This window comes from Ursus arctos, unplaced genomic scaffold, assembly GCF_023065955.2.
Source record: "Ursus arctos isolate Adak ecotype North America unplaced genomic scaffold, UrsArc2.0 scaffold_6, whole genome shotgun sequence".
Taxonomy (NCBI): Eukaryota; Metazoa; Chordata; class Mammalia; order Carnivora; family Ursidae; genus Ursus; species Ursus arctos.
In genome coordinates this window covers 57,947,788-57,960,320 of record NW_026623078.1, presented here as the reverse complement: position 1 = coordinate 57,960,320, position 12,533 = coordinate 57,947,788, and the positions used below count along the sequence as shown (strand labels likewise).

The window sequence follows — 12,533 nt, the reverse complement described above, 5'->3', positions numbered from 1 at the left end:
CCAACATTTTTATAGTTCCTCATTGTTTGACTGCATGATTTTACACAAACCTCAGTGTTTCTTCAGATTTTTTTGTGTGGGTGGGCCAGATATAGTTGGGTTTGTTTTTTTGGTTTTTTTTTTTTTTTTTGGCAAGATAAAATTCTTAAACATTCAAATATTACAGTGCATCTACTAACATATTTCACAAATTTGAGTTTTGGGTATTTTTTCTTTTTTAATGAACCGTTGTAACGCTGTAAAATGAGTCAGGAGAAAAAAGTTACTTTTGGTAGATGTATCCTCCAAAGTTGAAATAAAGGTCCCTTTGGCATATGAGATAGAACTCTTATAGCGACCTGAAAAACAATATATAAATTTCTGGCTGGATTCTGTTCATCCTACCTAATTGCAACTTGATTAAAATTACAACCAAGGCCAGAATTTTACTACCCTTCTGGTCACAACCATAATGGCTACGATAGACCACCTTTAGCACACGTCAAAAATTGAACCTCTTCGTTTTACTTAAAAAGGGGCACTGCACTTTTCAAGCAATGTCTGTTGAATATTCTGTGATAACACAGTATAACGATAATTGGATGGGCTTGTTTAGCTTTAGGGAGTGATGAAATTTTTACATGGTACTTTTCACCTGTTCTTTTTTTCTCATCTTAAATTTGGTACTCCGAACAATCATCTGATATGGTTAGGTCTAGTCTTTTCCCTCCTCTCTGTCAGTGAAGGGAGTAGGGCATAGAGAGGATGTAATTTCCTCTACCAAGGTCAAAATTACATTCGGATCTCTGTTTTCCTAAGTCCTGGTTCCCAGTGTTTGGAGTAGATGGCTTTCTATGTAGGTAACCGATGAATGATTGTACTCCATTTCTTTAGCCTCATGACCTAAGCAAGGGTAAAGCCATTATGCTGACTGCAGGTACTGGTGTTTGGAGAGTGTCTTTCGTTTGGATGGTGCACATATAGAAGATTTATTAAAATGATTACGTATACATATGCACTTACATATCCCCTGCACGTGGAGTACCCTAGTATCGTGGTTGTGCTTCCTCTCATCCACCATCTTGGACTGTCCTAGTTGGTAAATTTTTACACTCATGATAGCTCACATTCTTTGATCACCAATTACAACATAGATACCGTGCTGAAATCTTTGCCTTTGTCAAGCCTTCTGAATTCGCTCAACAACTCTGAGATAGGAACTGATGTTACCTCTTTTTATAGATGATAGTACTGAGGCAAAGAGTTTTGCCGACTTGCCCGCAGTCACATAACAGTAAATGAGCCAAGATTCTAACCTCAGATCTGCTAACCACTGTGTTATTTGAAAGGCCACTATATTCTCAACATAGTTCTTATTTCCTGCCTTTGGCTCCTCTTCTAAGTCTCCTATTCTGCACTTGACATAGTTGAATTTCACTTTGTGCTAATTCTCCTAACTAATAAGGGCAATCTTGACTTAACCCCATTCCAATGAGTTTTACACAGATTTCTACCCTGGGTCTTCTAACTTAGTAGTGCTGGTTTTCTGTGTCATCCACAAATAGTTCCATTGTAAGTATGAAACATTGAGTCCTGAAACCTCTGAATGTGTCCTTTATTTTTTTTAGGTTGAAACCTAATGAAGCTTCTAATGAACTGTGTGTAACTTAGACCATACTACGAAAAGTGTAATTTAAAATTTTAGGTCATAGTTTTCAACAGTCCCTAGTCTAATGGGATTATTGCAATAGTACATATTAGAAATGCGTGATTTTGGTAACATAAAGCTTAAAAACTTTAGTTAGGAATACATAAGCCATTGCAAGTTTTGAGAAGGAATGTTAAACAGCAGTATTTGAAGTTGTTAGAGAAGCCTAAAAATAGTTAAACAATTAAAAAAACTCTCATATTAAGTTACACAGTTTAGTACTTCCCATGTGAAAAATTGCTAACAGTCTAATTTTGAACGTCTTTTGGAACAACCTGTCCCGTGAATTTCTGTTAAAATTTTAGCATACACTGAGCAGAGAAGCTCTAGGGTTTTCCGGGGACTGGCTTGATGCCCTTTGATACTTAAAACTCCAGTCCGAAGACTAAGTACCCCTAGTGGGTGTCAGCGTCTGTTACATTCTGAATGGAAATGCTGAATGGAGGTGCCCAATAAAGGGCAGTTGGACACTAAGCAGTCAGATTTTCATGGTGTGCTAAGACAGGTTGTACCCACCCAACAGCCCTGATTACGAAGAAATAATAGAAAAGGATGCATCTGTATGTGTCTGAGGTCTTCTCTACCTCACCAATTGCTTCCCTTTCTCCAATATTTAATTGCAGTATATAGAATTACATTTTCATAGTTTAACAAAGGCTGTTTTTTCTCTGCTTTTAATTTAAGGTTTTAATTCTTTTGTTTATATGGTTGGCCATTCTGAGATATTCAGTTAACGGATGGTTCTTGTCACCTAGATTTTGGTGGGAAGATAAAACTCACTCTTCTGGTGTGGCAAGCCCTGAGAGGGCTGGGGCACCAAAGGAAGAGGCGGGGACTGGGGAACTTGGGCTTCTCTTAGTTGTTCATCTCTTCCACCCAGTTTGTCAGTTGTACTGATTGATTGTAGGTCCCTTGCCCATGACCGTTACCTCTCTGTGTTGAGCCTCTTGGTGATTTTCCCTACCTCTACTCTCTTCCTTCCTTCAGGAAACTTAATTTCCTGAAAGTGTGCACTCCCCCGCTCACTGTGTATATATGAAAGAGTAATCACAGTACTATCTCATTGCCTGCTGTGTACCTTTGCTTTTAGTTGACCAAGATCCTGAAGTGCGGGAACCTTGCTTTTTCATCTGTGCCTCTTAGCTCCCCCAGCATGATGCTTGGCCTCCTGGCACTGACTTCTGTTGAGATCAGGGAACAAACCAGGTACCATCTTGGTCATGTTGCTCTCATGCACAAGAATCTATGAAGACCTCTCACTGCTAGTCAGACCAAGCCCTAAGCTTGAACCGAACTTCATTTTTATTAATTATTAAACACTTGAAATCATACAAAGTACAAGTAATTTATAATTTAACTTCCTTTTTTTTGAAATGAAGTAAAATAATAAGTGAAATTCCCCACCTCCAGCAATCTATACCTAAGTAACTATCCCCCGATTCTAATCTCCAGCTCATTCAAGCCATTCCTCATTGGGTCCATCACGTGCCACATGAATTTTCTCTATCCTGTGATTATGAATGGAGTCATCCTGGCCAAGGCTCTGCTCTTCCCACTGTCTCTCTCAAACCTGCCCAGCTGAGGTTCCAACTTCCACAGCATGTATTGCTTGCCACACTTTGGTACCTGTGTTCTCTATTATAATTGTTTTCAGGTGTTGGACTATTTGTTCTTCCAATAAGATTTGCAGTCCTTTCCAGCAACCATGGCTTTTCTTTCTATATTAGAGCTATTTACAGGGCATGTGTAAGCAATCTCATACTAAGCATTCAGATGAGTTTTTAAATATAAAAGAATTGAGTTTTTAAATGGCACTTATGTTCGTTCACTTGGCAAGCATGAAAACTCCACCATGTGTCCAGCACTGTGTTAGAAACAAAGAATTTACAGACTGAAAGAAAAAAAGTGTAATGGCGGAACAGAAATGGGTCTGTCTTCTCTGTCTCTAATGTACACAGCACATGCCCTTAATATCTGCTGTGCGACATTGCAGTGCTTTGTGAGTGCCCCACGGCCCCCTCCCTTTGGCTTTTGCACCTCCAAGACAGGGAATGGGTATTATAATTTTATGTTCTCAGGGTCTGGTCCAATACGTGGCACATGCTCCGTTTTTGGAGAATGCTTGGAATGAACTGTTGAACTGAACTACAGTATAATTTGAAAAATGTTATAATGGAGCCTGTATGGATATCGTGGAAGGACAGGAGAAGTGTACCTACCCTATTTTGTTTCTTGGCCAGGGTAAGCTCCCCTCGCCAAATGACAGCCCCATCAGATTGCATTTGGACACAGTTTCACTTGGACAGTAATTTTACTTAAACTGATACTGGCAGTGCTTGCTTGGATTACATTTTTGAGGAGGCACTGTAATTTAGAAGCATGTAAGTTGGCTAAACCAGGGTCTTATTTCTGAACAAGGCCTTAAATACAGGTTTTTATGGAGACCCATGTTTAGCAAACTTTGGTATTCCTGTTTTCTTAAGCCGTATAGAGTTTTCTAAAGTTCATCAGTCTATTGAATGATCCTATTGGTGTTTTAAAACTCATTTATTGATAAAATTAACATAAAAATTTCCCCAGACTGTTATTACAATGGCTATTTCTGGGAAGCAGGCCTGATGTACCATTCAGGTAAATAAGAGTCTGTCTGTATCTTCTGCACCTGTCCTGAATTTTTGTTTGTAATGAGCATGTTTCACTTTTCTATAAAGGAATTAATCAAGTTGATGTGAACCCCACTTACTTAAGGATAACAAGTTGAAGAAATTTCTGGGAGCGTGGGTACAGGCTGGAGGGGAAAGCCTAGAACCGAGGCCACACAAACGGTGGTTTTCTCCAAAGCAGAAGATTTAGTTCTAGGAGAAAAAGTAGCTGAACGGGACAGGGGTTGTGGACAGGGCTGGAGCTGGTGGAAAGGGTTTCTAAGAAGCATGTCAAAGAGCAGATTGTCGGGGTCGGTGGTTTATGCTGTTGCTTTGAAAAGCTTTCAGTTCGGAGGTGTTGGTGACTAGATAAATTGTGTCCATTTGGGTTGCTGTGTGTGGGCCGTCCGTGCTCTTTTCATGTTGTGGCGGAAATCACTGAGACCAGGAAGGGCAGCAGAGCTTTGGATGATGTTAGGGCTTGGTGCCAACCAAAGCTTTTGTCTAAATGTTTTGTTGAATAAGAAATATTCAGGGATTTTCCCTCTAATGACTTGAATGAAGGAAAAGCAGCCTTGAACATCGGAAACAAAGAATACTGGACAAGAGATGATCAAACAGTTGTGTATTTTGAAGGCTAAGGTAGGTTCAACATTATAAAGGGTATAATTTCATGCACATAATTCTGAAAAAATTGGGGATGGAATACTATTCCTTCATTTTTACCAGTTGGAATCAAAAGAATTTATTTCAGAACATTAATATAGTGTTATTTTCTGTAAATTTAAGCAGATCACAGTGTTTATTGAAAAAACTTCTGTTTTACTTTTAATACAAAAATGCATTACAATTATAAAAGACTCCTATTTAGAAATAGATAATTTTTAGTCTTTTTCAAAATTCCACCACCCCTTTCCCAAATTAACTTCTCTAAGCTCCTACCACACACACACACACACACACACACACACACACACGTGCATGTGCAGTTTTCTTGTCCCATACTCCATATATCCTGCAACTTGCCTTTTTCTCTTAATGATAGATCTTAGAGCTCATTCTCCGTCATTGCTCATAATTCATCTCATGCTTTTTCATGACGGAAGTAGTCTACAATTTGAATGTGTCAGATGTGTATTCTACTTAAATTTAAGGACAAATAATCAAGCTTTCTTTTAGCAGGATTTATGCCTGAAGAATCCTAAGGGACTTTACAGAGAATGATAGGTATTTCAGAAATTCCACATTCTATGAACTAGTGTTAGGGGCATGGAATGAAATGAGGAAAGGGAGCGACAAGTAACAGTCAAGATTAGCAGAGGACTCTGAAACATTATTTCCAAAAGCTTATTGCTATAACTTTTAGGCCAAAAAGCTTATTGGTGTAATCCGTGTTTTAAAGAAAACTCAGACTTTGTAGATAACAGCTAATTTATGAAGTGTACAGTCCTCTTAATATAAATGCTTTGTTCTCTTCACCCCTTAGTTCTGTTTTATCTTTGGAATGTTTATCATTTCTTGGAAAATAATTCAGCTTATAAGAAGGGCTGCTTGCTTTTTAAAAAAGCAAGAAAACCAACTATTTGTGGACATGATGGTCATGTATTTTGACCATGATTAAGAAGCTACCGACCAGCTTTAGACCACCATTTCATTAAAATATAGGATACAGCATTTAAGATCACAGATGCACATTTTATGGGGTGATAAACTATTCTTCTTTACCCACCATCCTCCCCAAAAGAGCAATAGTATAATTTAACTATGGACTTTCACCCACACATAGTTGGTTTTCCAGTTGTAAGTTTGGTAACATTTTACAAATTGAATTAGCTGCTTCATGGTGTCATTTAATGCATGAAGACCTGTTAGACCCCAAAGTGAAAAGTGAAAAGTTGCTGTTTTCTTTTTATAGGTCCAGAACCTTGTCATTATTAAAAAATTTAATCTGTCAACAAAATTTTTTTTTTCAGTCTTTAGATTCTACTTTTGGGGGGTGGGAATCAGAGGGGAAGAAGAACCATAAGAGACTATGGACTCCGGGGGAAAAACTGAGGGTTTCAGAGGGGAGGGGGGTGAAGGGATGGGTCAGCATAGGGATGGGCATTAAGGAGGGCACGTATTGCAATGAGCACTGGGTGTTATACACGAACAATGAATCCTGGAACACTACAACAAAAACCAATGATGTACTATTTGGTGACTAACACAACATAATAAAAAAATTCTTTTTGACTCTAATTTCTCAATATTCAAAATATCCAGTGATTTCGTGTTTTGGTTACATTTTCTATTCCATTATCTCTTTGCTTATAGGAACTGTCCATTTTAAAGCTTTTTCTCAATCATTAAAGGACCAAATACAGTAGGGGCATTCAGAGGCTTGTTAAGTGAATAGAAGTGATGCCGTGGAGTTTTTCTAGAGTTTATGTATTGTTAATTGCCATCAATTAAGTCTGTTATAAGTAATATGTCCTATAATCTGTTGAAAATCTGAGCTTTGAATTAATCCTCCAACCTTCCTTTCTTTCCTCTGCTTGCAGAGTAGAGTATATTTATTTTCACCTGTGGAAGCCAATTATCTCTGGTCCAGATGCGACTGGTCTAACAGGGAATCTGACCTAGGATACTTAGCCTATAAATTCATTCTTCTTTTTATGGTTTGTTGTAATGTGTGTGGGTTAGTGGGAAAAAATACATGTTTCTAATCTGTTGTTTCTGTGTACAGACTGCCTATTCCAAGCCAGTCAATTTGCATATGCTATTACAAATCTTCACAACAGCCTCGTAAAGTCAGTGACGTCCCTGTTTTATACAGAAGGAAATAGACACTCTGAGGCCTGTCGTTGTCCAGTGCCACAGAGCTGCTAAGAGCAGAGCTAGGATTCGAACCCAGACCTAGCAGACCTAAAAAGCACTTCTTTTTCACAGACTGCAACTAGTGAAATTGTGGTGCATTATAGAGAAAAGATTACAGATTTAGAAGGCCATCAATTTGTGGGCCTCTCAGAACCAGCTCAGCCACTCTTGGCTGTGTGACTTTCTCTTAATCTCAGGTTCCTTATTGGTGAAATAGCAATACTACTGCCCACCTTGTAGGATTATTGTAAAGACTAAATGGAAATGCATGTAAAGCCTTTGGCACATTGTAGGTTTTCAAACTAGTGACCTGCACTGCCCCTCCAAATTAAGACACCTTCTGCTGAAAGTAAATGCCAGCACTGACCAGCATTAAACAGAATGTTAATTTACTGTCCTGAAACAGAAGATACTGATTAGAGTATTCCCATTGTTTTTCATTGTAGGTCTTTTGAAGAGCAGGACAAATTTCAACCCCAGCAGCAATACAATTTGTAGTGGGCGTGTTTTCTTTTTCTTTTTAATCCTTTGTTTTAATCTCATTTGGAGTTGCAAAATTTTCTGAAGGGTCTTATGCTGCCTAGGGCCCTAGGCTGGAATGCTGTCTTAGCCTATTGATGTGGTGAGCTGTTGGAAGAGGTAGGAGTGATTTAGAATGGGATGGCATTAGAAAAACAAATGAGTTGAACACATATTTCTCTGACCACTAGAATTTTGATGGAGCTAACCGGTAAATTTGTGAGTGTTATTTGCAAAAAACAAGTACATTTCTTTGACTGAAATTTTCTTTTTCTCTTTTAAATTGTTTTTAGGATGCAGAATAGAAAACTGTGATTCTTGCTTTAGCAAAGACTTTTGTACCAAGTGCAAAGTAGGCTTTTATTTGCATAGAGGCCGCTGCTTTGATGAATGTCCAGATGGTTTTGCACCATTAGATGAAACCATGGAATGTGTGGGTGAGTAGTTTTTCATGTAACTTTCAAACTTTTATTTTAACACCTGTTTCTTGAAAAATAATGCATGCTGGATATATTCAACTTAAAAACAAATTGGTTCTCTTGTTGTTAATTAGAACTCAAAATTATTTTAGTTCTTTGCTGACTTGCTGAATTTTTTGGGCTTCAAGACATCGGTAGTCTCCTACTAAATCTTGCTACAAAATTTGCTAGTTGTATGTTGGCTAGTTCAACTATTTAAGCGCTGGTATGGTTTTATTGTCTGTAACACATACATTTCTTACCTTAAATTATTAACAACTGTTAGAGAAAAACATTTTGTTTAGAAGAAAAACAAAATTTTTAAGCAGTACCATGTGGTTAACTGTTATATCACTTTTGTTACGTAGCTTAATTATGGAGCTTCTTGTTTAGCCATTTTAAAAAATTGGAAAGAAACATTTTGTGCAAAATGGATTTTGTGGATGATTGCATGTTGCAAAAGTACATTAAAACAATGTGACTTTTACTAAATTTAGATATCTAGAATGCATAACTTAATATACACCTATATACTGTTCATAAATAATTAGGAATACACATTTTATAAATTTTATACTTTTGGAGTGTTTGAAAAACACTTTGGTATTTTTATACAAGTGATGAAAAGGTAGAGATCTATAGTGCCTACATTTTGATGAATGCCTAATGTAATGATTCTAATCTCCAGGTGTAATGGCATTGTCCGCACACCCACTTGCACCCCCGCCCCCAAATTTTGACATATTATACATCTGATATGATCTATAACAGAATTATGTATTATAAAGGAGACTTTCCATCCCTTAAAATGGAGACTTAAAAAAAATAAAAGAACTTCTTTTCTGCAGGAATACTGTTGGAAGAGTCTGTAATTATATATTTGAAGGTTTGCAGAGAACACATTTAAATGACAGGTTTTTGAAGAAATGTGTACTTATGTTCCTGTTTATGTGGGGGTTCATACATTCATACAGGTGACACCCTATTAAAGTCACTAGAAGAGGGGCGCCTGGGTGGCACAGCGGTTGAGCGTCTGCCTTCAGCTCAGGGCGTGATCCTGGCGTTATGGGATCAAGCCCCACATCAGGCTCTTCCGCTATGAGCCTGCTTCTTCCTCTCCCACTCCCCCTGCTTGTGTTCCCTCTCTCGCTGGCTGTCTCTCTCTCTCTGTCGAATGAATAAATAAAATCTTTAAAAAAAAATAAAGTCACTAGAAGAGAATATTCAGAATGTTGAATTTGCTTTTGAGAGGCAAGACCCACACCCATTACAAATGTTAAGTGGAAACTCTTACAAAATCCTTAAATATAAAAAATTACAAATAGAGTCCTGTGTACTTCCCTGAATAAAAATCTTCAACAGCTTTGAAAAATCTCAGAGTAATCACGATGCCTACTGAGATCTGAGATGCTAAAATATTGTGTGGACTCCAGGCCCTGGGTCCTTATCTGCTAGTTCTGAGGGACATTTTAATGGTGAATTTGGTGAGAAGGTTTAACTTTGCATATTTTTATCCTTTTATTCTCTACCCCAGAGGTTTGGAGGATAGCTGACATTTCTACTTTAAGAATTTGCAAAAGAAGATGCTAAAAGCTTTACATATAAACAAACATTTTCAAATATCTGGCTGTACCGGATTATAGTAAGATAGAGCACCAATTTAGGGAGTAAGAAGTACATATAGTGGTTTCTAGACTCCTATTGAAAGAATTGAGATAACCAGAAAATGCAAAATAAACTCCTTGTCTTTTTCACTAAGTACTGACTTCCAAAATAAAACTAACATATTTGTGAATTACCACGGGGGCATTCAGAATTAACATGACAAATCTTGTCTTCTGTCATGGTTTGAAAAGAGGATCTTCTGTAGGTTTGAGCTATTCAGTCTTTTAAAGGCTATATATTTCAGCGTCTTTAGACTGGACCAGTAGCAGTCCTTCAAATAATGAACTAAGACAAATACAAAGTAATAGTTTTTAAATTACTTATGTGGTAGTTGCTTCTTGTCGATGAAAGTCACCCTGTATTTCAAAGAATTGAAGCATCCAAAAGGGGAATACAGGTCTTTGTGGGCTGTACAACTTAATTTATCTGCAGAGGGGGGATGTGGAGAAACACAGCTATATAAATTTGATGGCAGTGGAGCAAATGGATACCAAATTGTTATCTGTGTTTGTATGTTTTTTTCTTTATTAGAAGGATGTGAAGTTGGTCATTGGAGTGAATGGGGAACTTGTAGCAGAAATAATCGCACATGTGGATTTAAATGGGGTCTGGAAACCAGAACACGGCAAATTGTTAAAAAGCCAGCAAAGGATACAATACCATGTCCAACCATCGCCGAATCCAGGAGATGTAAGATGGCCATGAGGCATTGTCCAGGAGGTGAGTTTCGAGAATTCCTGTCCTGTGTGGGCCTTGTGCTTTCTGACTTCTCCTCCTTCCCAACCCCACCACCCCCCCCCCCCAGCCATAGAGCGTCCACAAAGGAAACCTAGTAATAACATCAGTGACAGGGGAAAATTTCACACTGTACTTACTTAGAGACAAATGCTTAAATTGTAAACAATATAAAGTATTTCATTTTTATGATACCTTGAAAATGATTTAGAAGAGTACCTGACAAATGAGCTTTCTAAAATGAGATTTCTAGAGGAGTGTGAGTGTGAGTGTGTGTGTGTGAGTGTGTGTGTGAGTGTGAGTGTGTGTGTGTGTGATAGTGTGAGTGTGTGTGTGTGTGATAGTGTGAGTGTGTGTGTGTGTGTGTGTGTGTGTGTTCCTGCTGTACCATAAAAGCGGGTTCTTAGGAAATCAGGCCTTTGCAGATGTTGCTCTGAGGGGAGCAGCCAACTTTCAGCTGAGAAGAGTTTAGATTAGAAAGGTTTATGAAATCCGTAAAATCATCTGCTCTGTTACTAGTTGAAGATGACAACTTAAAATAAACTTGCCCAAACCCTGGAAGGAAGAAATGTTGTCTTAATGTTACCGCAATTCATCGGTTCCCTTTGTTTTGATAATAATTTGTAGAAAACAGCTACTGGTATGTGTGTGTTTATTCATGTCTTTGTAGTAATTGTGCTGATTTGCAGTAATTATTCTGTAATAACAGGATTCGGCCCATTTACAAATTAGGAGAAGCGAACGTAGCTCAGGTGCCGGAGGAAGCTGAGGCAGGACGGGCACATGCAGTTTGTAGCATGGTCACTGTGGTTCTGGAAGCATGAGCGCTTGTTACCATTCTAACACTGGCGGGTGCTACACTGCCAGATATGAAGTGGGGATTTTTCGAGTGCACACAATAGGAGAACAGAAAAGAAAGTGGTGTTTGGAAAATTGCCCTTGAAAAGAATCAAAACGTTTGTTTGCCTTCGTTCTTGCTGTGGGTGCATAGCTTTCCAGCTTTGTGGCTGTAGCCCAGAAAGAGAATATATTTATATTCCTCTTATGCTTCCGTATGGGGATGTTTGTGATCCATGGAGGAAGACAAAACTTTTAAGACTTGAAGACTCCGGTCGGCTTTTGAGAACTATTAGATCCAGATTCAGAAGCTACTATTAGGAAGGCAGCTTTTCCTCTTGAATTAGTTTTGCTTTTCTTTGCTGGGGCTTTGAAACAAAGTTTTTTCAGGTCTGCTTTTCACTAACAAGGATGGTTTTGTTCAGTTAAACTGAGTATTTTTCAGTCAAAATAAAAGAAAATATTTTCTTACAAAACTAATAAGCCACTTCTTGGATAGCTGAGAGCATTTAACCTGCAACCCTGTGCCTAAAAACAAACCTGATGTATTCAGGTATTGGAAATAAAGACTTCCTTTGTTGTATATTGTTTATGTAACTACCCCCCACCATCCTCTTCCAGCAATGTGGTCCCCCAATTGTGGTTTACGTTAATAGCAAAAATTAACCTGAAAACGCTCCTATAACACACATGCTTGTGTGTAACAAGACCCAGCACGTTCCCCTCCCCTCCAAAATTATTTTGACCTAGCCCCAGTCATGCTTGAGAATTTTGTAGATAACAGCGACATTGTTAACCTATAATGTTTATTGCATTTTTATGTTTTTCTTTTGCTTCCAGCAATAGTATACTGTCTTCATAGAATATAACCTCATACTGTCAGCAGTTGAAATTATGTCAAAACAAATGTTTGTGTCATCTGCTAATAATCTCTTTTTGACAAGTGAACCAGTAATGAACTCTGATTTAGTTCATATTTAGGTTGTATCAAATATTACTTATTAGGAGAGAGCAGCTGTCACTCTAATCCCTATATCTACATTTATTCAGTTGAATAAATTCAATTTTTATATAACCTTTAAAGTTAGTAGGTTTAAAAAGCTGAATCAGAATTTGTTGATTGTTCTGTTT

General features: G+C 37.9%; 1 protein-coding gene across 1 annotated transcript in view; it reads left to right on the top strand.

Annotated features, from left to right (window-relative positions):
* RSPO2 (R-spondin 2) overlaps positions 1-12,533 on the top strand; it is a 148,027-nt gene that overhangs the window by 89,437 nt on the left and 46,057 nt on the right. Inside the window, exons 4-5 of the mRNA XM_026495568.4 lie at positions 8,001-8,144; positions 10,362-10,550. Coding sequence (XP_026351353.2) covers positions 8,001-8,144; positions 10,362-10,550 — 333 coding nt within the window. The remainder of the gene's footprint in view (positions 1-8,000; positions 8,145-10,361; positions 10,551-12,533) is intronic.